Genomic DNA, 17207 nt, shown 5'->3' on the forward strand with positions numbered 1-17207 from the left:
TACATTCTTTTCTAAGAATCTGAGTTTCACAGATTAATCTGTACCAGGAACACCTAATATCCTTCCCTTTTCTCAGCATAATTCTTCTTTACTAATGTGACATAATTTCAAAGGCAATTTATTACAAAAGCTAAGTAAAACATCCAGATTTTATGGTTGGCATCCATTTTTATAACAATGTTTAAACTCCTCAGAATAACCACAGCTAATGATGATGAAAATGGTAACAATAACAATAGTGATCACTAATTAGTACTAGCCCAAGAACTTTAGTTTCTCTATCTCCTCTAATTCTTACCAACAGTTTGACAAGGTAGGTACAACTCATGGTATTCATGTTCTCTTTTTTTATATATATAGTAAACTGAGACACAAGAGGTAAAGTTCCTACGGTCAAATAACTTGTAAATGATGGAAACAACATGACCCTTTAGTTGAGCTCTTAATTAATACACTTCTTGACTCTCAAGAAAAGACTACTTCTTTTATCCTTATTTTTAAAAAGCATTTGTCATTAACATGAAGACAGAAACATGAGTTGTCCCCTCCCTCTAGCTAGAAAACAGCACAGAAACTCTAATTCACTTATCTCAGAATTCTTCCTGGGTAGGTTCTGGAAGAATTTTTTTTTTTTTTTGAGACAGAGCCTTGCTCTGTTACCCAAGCTATGCAGTGGTGCGATCTCGTCTCACTGCAACCTCCATCTCCCAGGTTCAAGTGATTCTCCTGCCTCAGCCTCTCAAGTGGCTGGAACTATAGGCATGCACCACCATACCTGGCTAATTTTTGTATCTTTAAATGGAGATGGAGTTTCATCATGTTGGCCAGGCTGGTCTAGAATTCGTGACTTCAGATGATCTGCCTGCCTTGGCCTCCCAAAATGCTGGGATTACAGGTGTGAGCCACTGCACCCAGCTGTCCAAGAGGGTGTTCTGAGATCCAAACCTTTTCTCTAACTCCCATATGTTTAGAAAAATCATACTACCTAAATTTCATTTTTTTTCTAATTATAAAACATATGCTTAAGTATGCCAGGCTTAGTGACTCACACCTGTAATTCCAGCACTTTGGGAGGCTGAGGTGGGAGGATCACTTAAGCCCAGGAGATAGAGGCTGTAGTGAGCTATGATCATGCCACGGCACTCCAGCCCAGGCAATACAGTGAGGCCCCATCTCAGGAAGGGAAATAAATAAATAAATAAACAAATAAATAAATAAATAAATAAAGTGTGTATATACACACACACACACAAAGTATAAAAAATTCACAACCCACATCAATGAAACATCTGGTTAGAAAGTAAGTTATTTACTTAACTCAAACCCAACTGTTAATAGATACTTCTAGAACTTTCTGCGTCTAGAACTTGATCTACATATTAACAGAAACAAATGTACACACAGAATAGATGTAGGATATGTGTGTATACATGCATATTTTGCAAAATTGAGATCCTTCTCATAGTTTTCTGCAATGTCCTCCCCTTTGTTATTGTTAACAGTAGATCAATTTCAATCTCTGTGAGTATAATAGATGAATCTGTGGTTTTATTTTTTAAGTAATTTAATCAGTCATTTTCTTTTTCTTAGTGGTACATTAAAACACGGTGAATCTCAATGATAGGATAATACAGTCAAAATACTGCATTTAAAAACTGACTACTGTTGGTTAGGAAAATCACATTATCTTAGATTTTCCAGAATGGTTTAAAATGTAGCCTTTTTTTTTTCCTTTTCAGAAAAGATTATTAAATGTTTAACTATATAGCATTTACATTTTATAAATCTGAAAGACTTTCCTGTCTGTCTGTTCTCAAATCTTAATTCATACACCTTGCACCATGTAAAAATATTAACTTGTGTATTGCAGACCTAAACACAAAATGTAAAAAATGAAAATATTTTTGACTGTGTTAGGCAAAGATTTCCTAGCTACTACAGAAAAAGCACAATTGACTAAAAAGAAAACTGATAAATCAGACTTCATCAAAATTAAGAATTTTTGCTCTTTGAAAGACATAGTTGAGACAATGAAAAGAAAAGCTAGACTTGGAGAAAACGCATACAAATCACATACATGATAAAGGAATTGTATCCAGAATATATGAAGAAGTCTTAAAACAATGACATTGCAGTTCAATTAAGAAAAAAAAAGCAACATATTTACTATTTTTAATGGTTAAATATGCTCTTTAAATATTATGTCATAATTTCTATATACCATAATGTAGTTGTCTAAACCTTTAGGGAAATGATTAACTTTATGCTTCCTTAAACTGTTCAGAATCAATAAGTAGATAATTAATTACCTTTTTATGCAAAACTTATTAAACCTTATTAAAAAATACCATCAGTGGGTGATCAATCCCTTAAATGTAGTTTACATTGGCAGCTGCTAGACAGAGGGAAGGAAGGGAAAAGAAAGAGAGATTTAGGTAGAAATAATGGTATACTTTACTCTATAAAATAGACTTCTCCATTTTCGGTATAGGCCATCTCCCAGTTTTCAGGTAGAGGACCTAAATTATCCTCTGCAGAAAGAGGTAGGTATTGAGGGAACTTCTGAGAAGGGTCCGTGATGGGAGCAGCGATGATGCTATTATTCACAGGTGGTAATGCTGTTTCTTGGAGAGTGTGCTCGTCTTGTTCACCAGAATCGGCTGCTTAATCATGTGAAGAGGTGAGAGAGAGAGAGAGAGAGAAAGAGAGGGGGGAAAAAAAGGTATTCAGCAATCATAACCCATACCTGGGAAGTATGCAACTATACACATCTATATTCTTAAACGCTCTTATCCTTTCCTAATTCCTGGCCAGTAACTATTACTTCTATTTTATTTAGATGTCTGTCCCTTAATTAGAAAGCATCGAAATGATCAATGAAACTTATTTTGCTTAAGAAGAAGGGGAAAAAAATCCCAAGTAATATATTGCTCACAATCTTGGAAATGTCAAAGAAGAAACAAATTCATGACTCAAACTCTTAAACTAAGAAGGCCATCAAAACACAGATGGATCTGCACCCTCATTCTATAGGTATCACTTGATTTCATTATTCAGAAGATGTTTGGGCACAAAAATGTATCCAGGGTGAAAACACAGACACAGTGGCATTATTAACCATTCTTGTATAAATTATTTTATGTTATTTTTCTATTTGTATAAATATCTTTGGTAGACACTGGCAAAGATCAAAGATCAAAGGTAAATTAAGCTGAAACATATACAAAAGTTTAGAATATGGAGAGAGCTACACCAGTGAGTCAGATTGGAACCTCTTTTGAAAAAGTTATGTTCCTGTGAAAACCCAGACAGTTACCCCGAGAACAGTATCATGTGGGCGGACTGATACGACTTGAGTCTTAAAAGAAGGTTCAAAATACTTGAGTCTCCTTGCCTTCTTATTAACTAGAAACATCGGGGTGATGTCATCAAAGTATCCCCAAATGGCATTGTTGACATTCTGGTTGAATTTTTATAGAGGCCGATGATATTAAATGTCAATCTCTATGGGGCTTTAAAATTGAATAATCAGGGTATGTAGCGAATTTCTATGTCCCACAGTAATTCTGTAGACATTTCTGATTTAGTGAAAACAGACTGAAGAATGATAAAAGGCTGTTTTCAAAGCTTTCTCTGATGAGAAGCTCCCAATGACACACATGAGAGTAAAGGTAATCTAAAAGCTGGATGGGGGACATGCTAAGCCTACTAAACCACCACCACCACCAAAGATGTAGTACCCTTGAGGAGGCTGCCTGTAGGTATTCCCAGCCCTGCATCTATCTGCTCTTCTCCTGCTAGCACCACTCAGGTATCCTTGTGGTGCTTCCCTCCACTCCAGGTCCCACATGGTCCAGGAGGGGACCTACTCCTGGCTCCACATCGTACTCCTTGCCAATCTGGAGTATTCTATCATTTTTGTCTTTGTTATTAGGTCAGGAATAGGTACGTGATCTAACGCAAACAAATTTGAATGTCAGACATGGAAGATTTACTGCAACCATGAAGCCAGAGGTGGTTGCTTGAGGCTGGAGCCTATTTGCTAATAGGTTCTCATGCTGCAGGTATTGGCAGCCATCTTGACATAGCTTGACATGACCTGCCAGAGAATTAAGTCCACACAGAGGAAAGGAGAGGTGAAAGATGGAGAAAGTCATCTAATATCCCAGACTGAGCCTCTGATCTCTGATTTCATACCTGAAATCAAGGATGCCCATCATTTTGATTGCTTGAACTCCCAAATTCACTTTCCTGCTTAAATAATTTGAGTTAATTTTGCAACTTGCATCCAAGAGTGCAGATCAATAGATCAACTATAAGTAAGGGAACAGAAAGGAACTAGGCCAACACAGAAGAAAAATTTTGAAATGACTAATCAATAACAAAATAAATTCAAAACCTGGCAAGGATTAAAAGAGTCACCTTTAATTCTCTAGAAGCCAACAAATATTCATTTCTGGCATATCTTGGAAAGTAGACTTTTCACACTTAAGTGCATAAAAGAATCACCTGGAGAGACTGTTAAAATGTGTTATTTCTAGCTCTGTTCTCCAGAAAACAGGTTTGGGGTAAGGTTCCAAAATGCACACTTTTAAAGTACCCAGGTGATGAAGATTCCGGTGGTATAATAACTACACTTTAAAGACAAAGACACTAAGAGTTCTCTTACCAACTAAAAGAAAAAATGATGTAGAAAATCAATTGTTTAAAAAGCTCCAATTTCAGTTGGGAATTACTCTACCCCTTTCTTGGTTTGAACCTGCCATGTTCCAGAATCACCAGAACCTCTGGCTCCTAGGACAGGTGTTGCCGGAAGCCAATGAGCAGAGAGTGGGGCAGTCTCCGGCTACATACTCCTCCGTGCACCAGTGCCAGGCCAGAGATGCAAATGAGATGTGTAGAGAGTGGGTCTAGGCTGAAGGGAGCTGGGCACTCAGTACCAGACAGTTTGTGCCCTGGAGGAGAGTGGACTTGGGGTTGCCAAACTTCTGACTTTTCAAGACAAGCTGGAAATCTGTATTTTTATGTAAAATCTCCCAAGTTTTCAATCATAATTTCTTTAAAAAATAATGCAGTATGACACCAGTGAAAAATGAAAGGTCATGATTATGAGCACTGACCCCGGAGAGCCTCACTACCTAAGTTTGAATCCTGGCTTTACCACTTACTAACGTGGGCAAAGTACTTAACCTTGTGTGCCTTCACTTGCTCATCTGGAAAATGGGGACAAAAACAATCCCTACCTCACGGAGCTGTGGGGAGTATTAAGTGGATAAGGCACTCAGAATAGGGTCTAGCACATAGTGAGCCACAGTAAGTAGTTGCCAGCAGCAAAAGTACCTCTATCTTCATCAAAATTATGATTAATTTTGTCTTCAGGCCAGACCTGGCCCCCAGCCTGCAAATATGTTACAAATAAGTAGAAAAAGGATAGATAGGTTATAACAACAGACCACAGATCATAGTCTTGTCTGCTTCTAGCTGTGCAGCTTTGCCTTTCTGAGCACATATTTCTCGATCTGTAAAATGGGCATCATGTACATGGCATGAGAACAGAATTAACACATGCAAAGTGCCTGGTACCTGCGGCGTGCTCAGTGGGTGCTTGGGACTGAGACCTCTTACTGGAACTACAACTGTCCAAACTCAGTGACTGACTTTTCACTTAGGAGACAGCAAACTGTCAGAATGATAAGGAGAAAGAATAATTTCATTTAAAAATTTTAATTAACCTATTTTAATAGAAACTGGATATAACAGGAAAAGGGTAGTGCCAATGGGTGAGCCACTACATATGAAATGAGATGCACTCAATTTAACACTGAGTGTATACATGTTTAACAAAAAAAAAAAAAAAAAGTCCTTCCCTCTCAGACACTGCATGAAGGGAATATTAGCTCTCTGGGAAAATCTCTCAGTAATTTTAATTTCCTGGAGGAAAAAAAATCCCTCCAGCAACTAGATCTTACTTTAAATTATCCAAGTATTTGTTTTTATTTTATATGCTTTCTATATCTTCTTCTCAGCTCAACAGAATCTGAATCTCATTCTCTGAAAGAAAATGGAAAGTCCAAAAATGAGCTGCTGGCACAGACATATGGCAGACTCAAGAATTCACAGCCTTAGTCATGGCTTTGACTTTGACACATGCTGTGATTTCAGAAAAATCTTTTGTTGGTAATGGTGGCATGTGCCTGTAATCCCAGCTATTCAGGAGGCTGAGGAGGGAGGACTGCTTGAGCCCAGGAGTTTGAGACGAGCTTAGGCAACATAGCGAGACCAGATCTCTACAAAAAATTAAAAATTAGCTGGGTGGGCCGGGCATGGCGGCTCAAGCCTATAATCCCAGCACTTTGGGAGGCCGAGACGGGTGGATCACGAGGTCAGGAGATCGAGACCATCCTGGCTAACATGGTGAAACCCCGTCTCTACTAAAAAAATACAAAAAAAAACTAGCCGGGCGTGGTGGCGGGCACCTGTAGTCCCAGCTACTCGGGAGGCTGAGGCAGGAGAATGGCGTGAAACCCGGGAGGCGGAGCTTGCAGTGAGCCGAGATCACGTCACTGTACTCCAGCCTGGGCGATAGAGCGAGACTCCGTCTCAAAAAAAAAAAAAAAAAAAAAAAAAAAAAAAAAAAAAATTAGCTGGGTGTAGTGGCACGTGTCCACAGTCCCAGTTACTGGGGAGGCTGAGGTGGGAGAATCACTTAACCTGGGAGGTTGAAGATGCGGTGAGCTGTGATTGTGCCACTGCACTCCAGCCTGGGTGACAGAACGAGACCCTGTCTCAAACAAACAAACAAAACCTTTCATTTAATTTACCAAAGATTTAGGAGCACTGCTACCACTTTCTTACTAAAGGTTACCACTGAAACCAAAGAGGACAGGTAGAATGGAATACTGGAACAAGATGGAATAGGGAGACAGGAAACCTGGTTTTCCCATTGTTCAGTGGTGTAACAGGTACATAGTCCTTCAGGGTTCTCATCTGCAAAACTGGAAAGGTAATATCTGGATTGCTTTTCTCTCAAGATTTTCAGGAGGTTTATGGGATACATGTAAAAATGGTTTGTAAAACATAAACGAACATGAATGACATTTTTATTCATAGTAAATCAGAAGCTTCCAAGTATTTACACACACACACACACACACACACACACACCGACACACACGGGAACTTTTAAAGGTGACTTCAAGAACATAAGCCAAGTCAAAGAAATTTCTTAAGTTCGTTTTAAATTATACATGCTTTCAGGTTTATGTGTATCTCCCACTGTGTACAACCAGTCATAATCTTTGAGGTTCCATAAAGCTGATGAACTTGATTTAAAACACAAATAGCATAGTAGGTGTGGAGTCAGACTTTCTGGGTTGCAGTGGCAGCTTTGACCTTCCCTCACTGGTTCTGTGATACTGGACAAGGTATTTGACCTCCCTGGTATATGCATAAAGAAGTCAGCAAAGTGCTTGTCATATAGTCCATATTTGAGAAACATTAGATCTTATAGAATGATTATCTCTTAACGTTCCAAAGCAATGCTTTATCACTGTCTACCAACAAAAAAGAAGTGTCAGGCTGGGCAAGGTGGCTCACGCCTGTAATCCCAGCACTTTGGAAGGCCAATGTGGGTGGATCACGAGGTCAGGGTATCGAGACCATCCTAGCTAACACGGTGAAACCCCGTCTCTACTAAAAATATTAGCTGGGCATGGTGGCAGGCGCCTGTAGTCCCAGCCACTCGGGAGGCTGAGGCAGGAGAATGGCGTGAACCCGGATGGCGGAGCTCTCAGTGAGCTGAGATAGCGCCACTGCACTCCAGCCTCGGCGACAGAGCGAGACTCCGTCTCAAAAAAAAAAAAAAAAAAAAGTGTAGACGGGCGGATCACGAGGTTGGGAGATCGAGAGCATCTTGGCTAACACGGTGAAACCTCGTCTCTACTAAAAAATACAAAAAAAAAAAAAAAAAAAAAAAAACTAGCCAGGCGAGGTGGCGGGCGCCTGTAGTCCCAGCTACTCGGGAGGCTGAGGCAGGAGAATGGGGTAAACCCGGGAGGCAGAGCTTGCAGTGAGCTGAGATCCAGCCACTGCACTTCAGCCTGGGAGACTGAGCGAGAGTCCGTCTCAAAAAAAAAAAAAAAAGTGTCAGCAACCTAATGTTTAAGAATATCAGGGATTATTGAAAGAAAAAAGCCTAGAAACATGATTAAGTAATGTTTTGATGTCTCTCAGAGGTGTTCATGAATGAACCTGTTACTTTTTAGTTTTTTTAGTTGTAGTGATTTGTTGCACATTCTCTTTCTTATTTTTTTTTATTTTTATTTTTATTTTTATTTTTTGAGATGGAGTTTCACTCTGTCACCCAGGCTGCAGTGCAATGGCGCAGTCTCGGCTCACTGCAACCTCTGCCTCCGGGTTTCAAGTGATTCTCCTGCCTTGGCCTCCTGAGTAACTTGGATCATAGGCACCGGCCACCATACTCAGCTAATTTTTGTATTTTTAGGAGAGACAGAGTTTCACCATGTTGGCCAGGCTGGTCTTGAACTCCTGACCTCTGGTGATCCGCCCGCCTCAGTCTCCCAAAGTGCTGGGATTACAGGCATGAGCCACCGTGCCCCGCCCTTGTTACACACTTTCTAAGGTGTCTCTAAAAAACACAGTATTTTTGCAAAAGTCTTTGTGTATGTAACTGTGCTTTGGCCAACAGTGTAACTCTACCTTCATTAAGCCCACATAGGAAGTGTTCTTTCTCAAGGACTCTTTTTAGGCCCATAATTTGGGCATAATTTGTAGAAGACTCTCCCATTGCTTTGTGTTCACAGTCAGTTCTACGGTGAGCATCTGGGATGACTGCCCACCGCTCAGCTTCTGCCTTAATCAATGACTCCAGAAAGGAGGGGTGGGCTGCCTTCTCAGGATGCTTCTGGCCAATAGGCTCCCTGATCTTTTGTCTGCAAACAGTCCCAGCATTACTTAGGCATGTTATTGAGACAAACCTTCTTCAAAAGACTCAAGCAAAAGGCAGCTAAGATAGAAATAGCAGCAAGTTATTAAAAATATCCTGGTAAATATCATTTTAATGACTCCATAATATTTCTACATTTTGATATGATGCTCATGCCATTATCATAGCTGGCCCAAGCAGGAGCCAACACCTCATTATGCCACTGTCACTCTACATGCAAAGTGGCTGGTGGATTCCTATTTAATGTGGTTCAGAACATGAAATGCTTTGACACCACTAGTTTCACATACGTATGGACTGGGTACTGTTAATTATGTGAAAGATCTAGCATGAGTTAGTGTATGACAGATTGTCAGCTGTCGCAGGTGTAGTGTTATAATTGAGGGGACAGTCAACATGCTCCATACGTTGTGAAGAGGTCCCATCACGTGCATATCTCAAGGCCACTTTTTCCTCAGTGCATCCTACTGGCCTTCTTGGTATCAGACAAGAACGTGAGGAACACAATCAGGTGCCACTTAGCTTTCTGTTTTGTGTGGAAACTAATCATCAGACTGACTTTGGCAATGATGATCTGGGCCCACAAGTTGTTCTAAGATGCCAGGATTTCAAGTGGGGATTTTATGGGGTCAGATTTTCTGAGGCATGGCTTCTAGAGAGAGATTGATAGTAGTTAGAAATAGGAAACTGCATCTAGACTTACAGTCAACTACCTCTACTTTGTTCCTTATTTCTACCAAAAAATCTATTTAATAAATGAAGGACAAATACAGGCACACAAGCTTCTTGGGGACCACCCAATCTGCTTGGCAGAACTGTTTTGCTGCACACTACCCCCAAGGTCTTCTGTTTCTGTGACCACAACTATGGTTTAGGTTATACCATCATTTGCTATTCTTATTTATCAAAATATCAAGGCATTAAAGTATGAGATTATTTGAAAGAAATGTTAACATGTTTTCTTTATTATTATTATTATTATTATTATTATACTTTAAGTTCTAGGGTACATGTGCATAACGTGCAGGTTTGTTACATATGTATACTTGTGCCATGTTGGTGTGCTGCACCCATCAACTCGTCAGCACCCATCAATTCGTCATTTATATCAGGTATAACTCCCAATGCAATCCCTCCTCCCTCCCCCCTCCCCATGATAGGCCCCGGTGTGTGATGTTCCCCTTCCCAGGTCCAAGTGATCTCACTGTTCGGTTCCCACCTATGAGTGAGAACATGCGGTGTTTGGTTTTCTGTTCTTGCGATAGTTTGCTAAGAATGATGGTTTCCAGCTGCATCCATGTCCCTACAAAGGATGCAAACTCATCCTTTTTTTATGGCTGCATAGTATTCCATGGTGTATATGTGCCACATTTTCTTAATCCAGTCTGTCACAGATGGACATTTGGGTTGATTCCAAGTCATGATCTGTTTTCATTTTGGTAAGGGCTACTATAAACATACGAAAGATTCCTAAATGAATGAAACCAGCTGATTTCAATTAAAACATAGGTACAAGGTGGCAAATTTCTTCTAGATATTACAACTATAGGGCAGGCACTGGCCTAACCCATTCTAATAGAGAAAATAAGAAATTTCTATGGAGTCAAATTCATACAGCTAGAAGGGGAAACTCAGAAAGGACCTAATCCTAGCAAGTCATTTTATACATGGATGAGTTAGGCATAATGTTCCTAAGAAGACAACTACCAAGAGCCAAGCACGGATAACAAACAAATCTCTTCTGTCTTTACCTGACACTTCTTGCACAAATGTTGGGCTACCCAGTTGCTATAACAATAAACTCATCCAAAAAATTTTATTGCCATTTGACAAATTGTAGGCTTCTGAGCTTAGTTAATAAATTTTTAAAAACCTCAGTGAGGCCCATACAGGTTGCAGACAGCATTCATAAATAGCAAACTTTTCCTAAATATTCTGTTAGAGTTGGCAGCACAGGGGAAAATAGTCTAGTAATCTCTCCCTTCCCCAGGGCTGATGCTCATCAATAACCAAAATATGGTAATGTGAGAAAAGGCCACTATGGGAGAGGATAATCTCATATGTTGAAAATGGATAACTTATTCATAGCTATAACTCTAAAATATTAAATACAATATTTAAGTACAGGAACAACAGAAGAAACAAGGTGTTCTTCTAATGCACAACACTATAGACTGAAGTTACTCCTATCTTATTCAGCTGTTACATTTGGAGTTACTATGTAAGGTCAAATCCTTATATAGTAAAAAATATTCTTGAGCTCTTCTGGGTCACTGCACTAACCCAAAGAACACACAACATTATTATTATTATTATTATTATTATTTTATTTTTTTATTTATATTTTTTGAGACAGAATCTTGTTCTGTCACCCAGGCCAGAGTGCAGTGGTGCAATCTCGGCTCACTGCAACCTCTGCCCTCCAGGGAACACACATTATACCCTGTGAATGGTGCCCCCTGGAGTTGTGCAATATGGCCTTACCCAAAGGCCTTGTCCTTAAAAATCCCTTCACAATTATGTTGTGCACATGTACCCTAGAACTTAAAGTATAATAATAATAATAATAATAAACAACCCTTCATAAAATACAACATACTTAAGCTCAGAGGTAGACAGCCCTGAATATAGATAAAATAGAGATATAATATAGCCAGGAATACATAGGCTATATAATATAGAATGCATATATAGGATATAATGATAGAATTTTACTTTTCCATCTTTCCCCCTTTTAAGGCATATAGCAATTTTGCATAAGTTAATGGAACACATAACGTCCTTCCATTATATCTCTGCTTTCAAAGACATAAGAGGGTCCTGCTGGCCTTCCATACAGCATCAACTGACATTACACTGATAAAACACATTCTCATATTTTGCTTCATAGCAATCAGCCATAATGATAGAGATGCTGCAAGATTCCCCCCTCAAAAAAAAATCAATGAACAAAATACAGCTATTTATATACACATATCATTTTGAAGAGAAAGAAACCATGCTGATTTCTCATTTTCCTTCTTCATACATTCACCCCCAGCTCCTTTAAGGTATTCTGGTGAAGTTAAAATATTCCTGTTAAGGGGCATGAAAAGAAGACCAGGGAAAGGACCATCTCTTCTGCAAGCACTGTGTGGTCCAAGTTTGAATTCTGGCGACCCCACAAAATCCCTCTTGAGAACAGCATCCTTTTCAAAACTGTATGCAAAAGCCTCCTTCTCATCCCTTCCCCAGGTCCATTGAGGGCAACATGGTCTGACCTTTACCTGTAAAGCTGCTGTTCATTTCAGGAATGTCATCCTCCTCCTCATTCTCCGCATGGACTATGCCAGCATTTTGCATATCATTGTAGGACTTGGTTCGCTTCGGGGTCGACTGCTTAGAGCCAGACTGAAGGCTTTGCAAGGCATCCGTCGTGATCACTTTCCCACTGACTGGCTGGCTAGGAGGCTTGGGTGTCCCATAATAGTTTCCTAGGTGATAGAGAGACACATTTGCATGTTTCAAAAGGAATACTTTGTTTTTTTTTTTAAGACTTCACATCCAAATCTCTAGTCACATTAGAAAAAATTAAACTAGAAAACCAGAACAAACTGTATTTTTTTTCTGGAGTGGGTTAGAAAAGATGTCTTTCCTATCCAGCTAGACACAGTGATTTCAGATGGGAAGAGGAAAGCTGTATTGTTTTAGTGCAAAGAACCTACTAGGGCTAAAAACAAAGGAGGCTATGCTGAATAGTAAACCTTCCTCCTCATTACATTTGAATATCAATTGGTCATCTTTTTACATATATGCACCAGCATAATGCTGAATCCAATTTAGAGCAAGACTCACAGAAGATAAAAAATTCATTACTGCCGGCATCCTTACAGGCCTAAAAAGTTGAGGTCACCTTCCGTTAATAAGGGGACTCGTCAAGAGGGAACCAGGGCAATATCTAAAAAGAAAGACAGTAAACCCCACGTGGCGCCTCTTTAGCTGAATGGCAGGCTTGACTCTCAGAGTTGTGAGGGGTAGGAACAAACCCTTGCCAAGTTTTAACAGAAAACCCTGTGTCAGTGGTGGCACCCAGTATGGGTCACTCTTCCAGTAGTGGCCCATCTTCACTTTCAGCCACTCTTTCCCAGTTTGATTTAGGTCCCTCTATATTGTGCTATGTGATTCTCACTTGTACATAAATAGATTTTTACATTTTAATTTTTTTATTTTAATAGATACATATATTTTTAATTTGCTATAGAGAAATCTCACTGGTAAGTTATGATAGCAATATAAAGTTTGCCTTTAGAATTTAAGAAAAAAAGCAATACTTTAAAAAATTGACTTATTTTTCACTTGAAGTTTAAAAAGACAGTTTTATATAATAAGAAGTCAGCTGAATACATAATAGTGATGGTAGTAATAAGAGTTTCCTTTTGAAAAGTTAAAAAGTCAGCTATTTTTTAAAAGTTATTTTAAAGATAACATTAAATAAATAATACGTGTTCTCCATATGAACAAAATCATAAAGGGTGGTTCATCAAGTTTGAAAAACACAGTTGATAACAATAATATTCAGTGGCTACATGATAAAAGACATCAACCTTAGAATGTCATCGCTCCATTTACCACTTCGCATCTTTCAGAGCAAGGCCAGGAAGATAGGAAATGATTCTGAGATACTGAATCAATCCTAACTAATTTTTGTAATTCTATGCCTAGTAAAGCAGAATTTGTAAATAATAATAAATCCTATACACACTTTTTCTTCCCAAGGATCCAACCCCATTGTCTATCCTCAGTACATAGCTACATAAGAAACACATTTTATTACACAAGCACCAAAAGGAAAAAAAAAAAAAAAAAAAAAAAAAAACGCAAAAGGAGACAGCAATAGCCTGGTCTTCATGAGATATACAGATAAAGAATTCACTTCTCAGCAGGGTACAGTGGATCATGCTTGTAATCCCAGCACACTGGGAGGCTGAGGCGGGCTAACCACCTGAGTTCAGGGGTTCAAGACCAGCCTGGGCAATATGGTAAAATCCTGTCTCTAAAAAATATACAAAAATTAGCTGGGCTTGGTGGTACTCTCCCGTAGTCCCAGGTACTTCGGGGGTGCTGAAGAGGGAAGGATTTCTTGAGCCTGGGAAGTTGAGGATGCAGTGAGCAGAGATTGTGCCACCGCACTCCAGCCTGGGTGACAGAACTAGATCCTGTCTCAAAAAAAAAAAAAAAAAAAAAAAATTGCTTCTATTGGGCTTTATTCTTATCAATAAGGTTTCCTTTTTTTTTTTTTTTTTTTTTTGAGATGGAGTCTCTCTCCATCACCCAGGCTGGAGTACAATGGCACTATCTCGGCTCACTGCAACCTCCACCTCCCAGGTTCAAGCGATTCTACAGTCTCAGCCTCCCAAGCAGCTGGAACTACAGGCATGCACCACCATGCCCCGCTAACTTTTTTGTATTTTTAGTAGAGACGGGATTTCACCATGTTGACCAGGCTGGTTTGGAACTCCTGACCTAAGGTGATCCACCTGCCTCAGCCTTCCAAAATGCTGGGATTACAGGCATGAGCCACCACACCTGGCAATAAGGTTTCTTTTTTAAGAGAAAAAGGTTTAATAGTTTTTTAAAATGTTTTTTGAAACATCAAAATGTTTAGAGATACACACCCATTTTCTTTCAGAGGAGTGTAATAGTCTGTATCAGCAGGAAAACTCAACATACACATTTTTTAAATGCAGTTCATGAAAGAGCACCATGTTCAAATTTGAAGGATGCCAGGTAGAAACCTGATACGAATATTCTGGTGGCTTATAGTCAACTCAATCACTCAAGTGTTTTCATAGGAAGTAATCTATCCATATCTTCAAAAATCTTCTTTCAGGTTTTCAACTTAAAGGCGCAGGAATTGAGTCGAATCAGCTTGAAGAAAGGCATCTCACACGTGTCTTGGGCTAACACTTGAGCAAAGAAGAAATTAGCACATGTGTCAACCAAGAAATGCACTTAATCTTGCATTTCTATGGAGGCTGTATCAAAGGATGTCTCATGCCTTCATTGAAGGTGTAAGTAACTAGGCCAAACTGTTAACTTTTTCATTAACTGAAGACTATTTAGTGAAGTTTAGGAAAGTACGATCGTTAACTATTTTAAAAATGATCTGCACAGTGAGAAAAAAGGGAGAGAGACTAGGCTCTAGTGAATTTAATTTTCATTCCTTACAATCATTATTATATCAAGACATCATGTACATTTTCGAGTCAGATGTTAAACTAAGGCTAATATCTAAAAATAAGAAACTTCTACTGAAAGATGTGGAATCCCTCCCTCATAATTTTCATATGTATAATTTCCTAGCCATATCCCTCACTTTCAGTGCCATTAAACTGAAGTAGCATTCATAAAATTATTAATCATTCAAAATCAATTAAAACTTCAACATCTGCATTTATGGCAGAAATAATAAGTGCTTGGAAAATAAAAGTTCCACTTAAATTTGACAAATACATGTGGATTTTCCATTAGGTACCTATCCTCACTTTTCAAGTTCAAAATCTTTCTTAAGTTAATAAATGATTAGCAGATTTGTCAATGCAACTACATACAACCCAGAACAATCCACTTGTTCACAATGGTTTCCCGTTTCTGAAAATTAGTTTAACATTGAGTGGAGGCAGATAAAGTAGATAATATTAGGTTGAACCATATGAAATTGCTGTTGTAGAAGATATAAACTGTCAAACATAAGCAATTTCCCTGGCTTTAATGAGTGGCCCATGAGCAACACTGCAGAGCCTTGGCACACCGTATCATGGGGTAAAAGGCTTGGAAGAGACAGTTCAGAGTTGAAAGCCCACTACTAACTAACTAGCTGTGGGACTCTGGGCAAGTCTTTGTCCTCCTTTAACTTGGGATTCTAAGAGAACCTAGTCTACACCTAGAATGGCTGTTAGGAGGACAAAATGAGACGGTCTGCCTTTAACCTATGCTGAAGTCTGCCACTATGGTGAGGGTAGATAAATGCTATCTAAAGTTGATATTGCATGTTTCCAATCTTTAAAATGACACCCATACTACATTGTTTTGAGGATCAGAGATCACGTATCCAAAGTGCCACACATGGTAACTGAGCACTAAGCAAGCAAACCTATCAATAACCAAATAACCAAGTCTTCCACTCTCAGTCTCTCTAGTACTTTCTCTGTGAAATGGGAATGGTAGCACCAGCTGTAGCAACCTCATAGGATTGTGACAGTTAACTAATGCAGAGTTTTCAAAGGTACTGTGTAAACTATAAGGTGTTACATATGAGACGGTGTTATTATTATCCAAATCTCTCCATTATTTCTTATTTCCCATACTGAAACCTACAACCTTTATAGAAAAGTTTCTGTCTAGTGGTTTTCTAACTGCGGAGTGTTCAAACTTTCATACACCACTGTTTTAAAATAATTTGGATTAGTGACCAACATTTAAAATTAGAAAGCTTCTACTTGAAGTCTGGATTCCCTGCTTGACAAAATGTAAAGTCTGGTTCCAGGTACTCCATCTCTTATAGAAAGATTTCTCTTATAGAAAGATATAGAAAGATTGCTGAAAAGCAAGTATGTGTCTAAAGCCAATTCACATGAACATACTAAATCAAGGATTTCTGCAGAGAAATTTTTGCTCCCCCTCTTGGTTTTGGCTGACAAAGATCTTGGACCCCATCTAGAACAGTGCCCTAAGGCTGCGGCAATGCAAGGGCATGGGCAGATACAGGGGCACGAGCAGAGACATGAGTAGATGTAAGAAAACCTCAAACTTCAAAAAGTCCTCAATAATTCACAGATTAGCCTTTGAGTGAAGTGATTTTTGGAGGACTTGCTTTTGGCCCTGGGCTTTTGGACAAAAACTCTGGCTGTCTTATTTCAACTCTGGCTGTCTTACTCTGCTGTGAACTGTCCTTACCGTGCAGCAATGGGCAGGATGGGTCACGTATGCTCCAGTTTGCCACAGTCACCACTGGTCTTCTCTGCCTCTACGCAGACTATTCACCCTCTTACCTGACCTGTCTGGCCCCTCAGGCATTTGAGTTCATGACTCTAACCTTCCAGAAACACTCCACCTTTTGCAAAGGTTTGCACTCTTGTCACAATCAAGCAAAGTCTAGCCATAGCAGAAACACAAACCTTACAATGTCTAGCCATGTAGAAACACAAACCTCACAGACAATATGTGCCACTTAATGGTATTAAATAAAAATCATCTGAAAAAT

General features: G+C 39.2%; 1 protein-coding gene across 19 annotated transcripts in view; it reads right to left on the reverse strand.

The window, feature by feature from the left end:
* Positions 1-17207, reverse strand: part of MAGI1 (membrane associated guanylate kinase, WW and PDZ domain containing 1) — a 677305-nt gene that overhangs the window by 122821 nt on the left and 537277 nt on the right. For 11 of the 19 annotated variants that reach the window (XM_030923779.1, XM_030923894.1, XM_030923869.1 and 8 more), the window contains exons 4-5: positions 12232-12438; positions 2459-2663 (exon numbers count right to left, since the gene is read on the reverse strand). In XM_030923779.1, the coding sequence (XP_030779639.1) occupies positions 2459-2663; positions 12232-12438 (412 nt within the window). The remainder of the gene's footprint in view (positions 1-2458; positions 2664-12231; positions 12439-17207) is intronic. The other 8 variants (XM_030923822.1, XM_030923713.1, XM_030923639.1 and 5 more) reach the window with 1 other exon arrangement.

This window comes from Rhinopithecus roxellana, chromosome 1, assembly GCF_007565055.1.
Source record: "Rhinopithecus roxellana isolate Shanxi Qingling chromosome 1, ASM756505v1, whole genome shotgun sequence".
Taxonomy (NCBI): Eukaryota; Metazoa; Chordata; class Mammalia; order Primates; family Cercopithecidae; genus Rhinopithecus; species Rhinopithecus roxellana.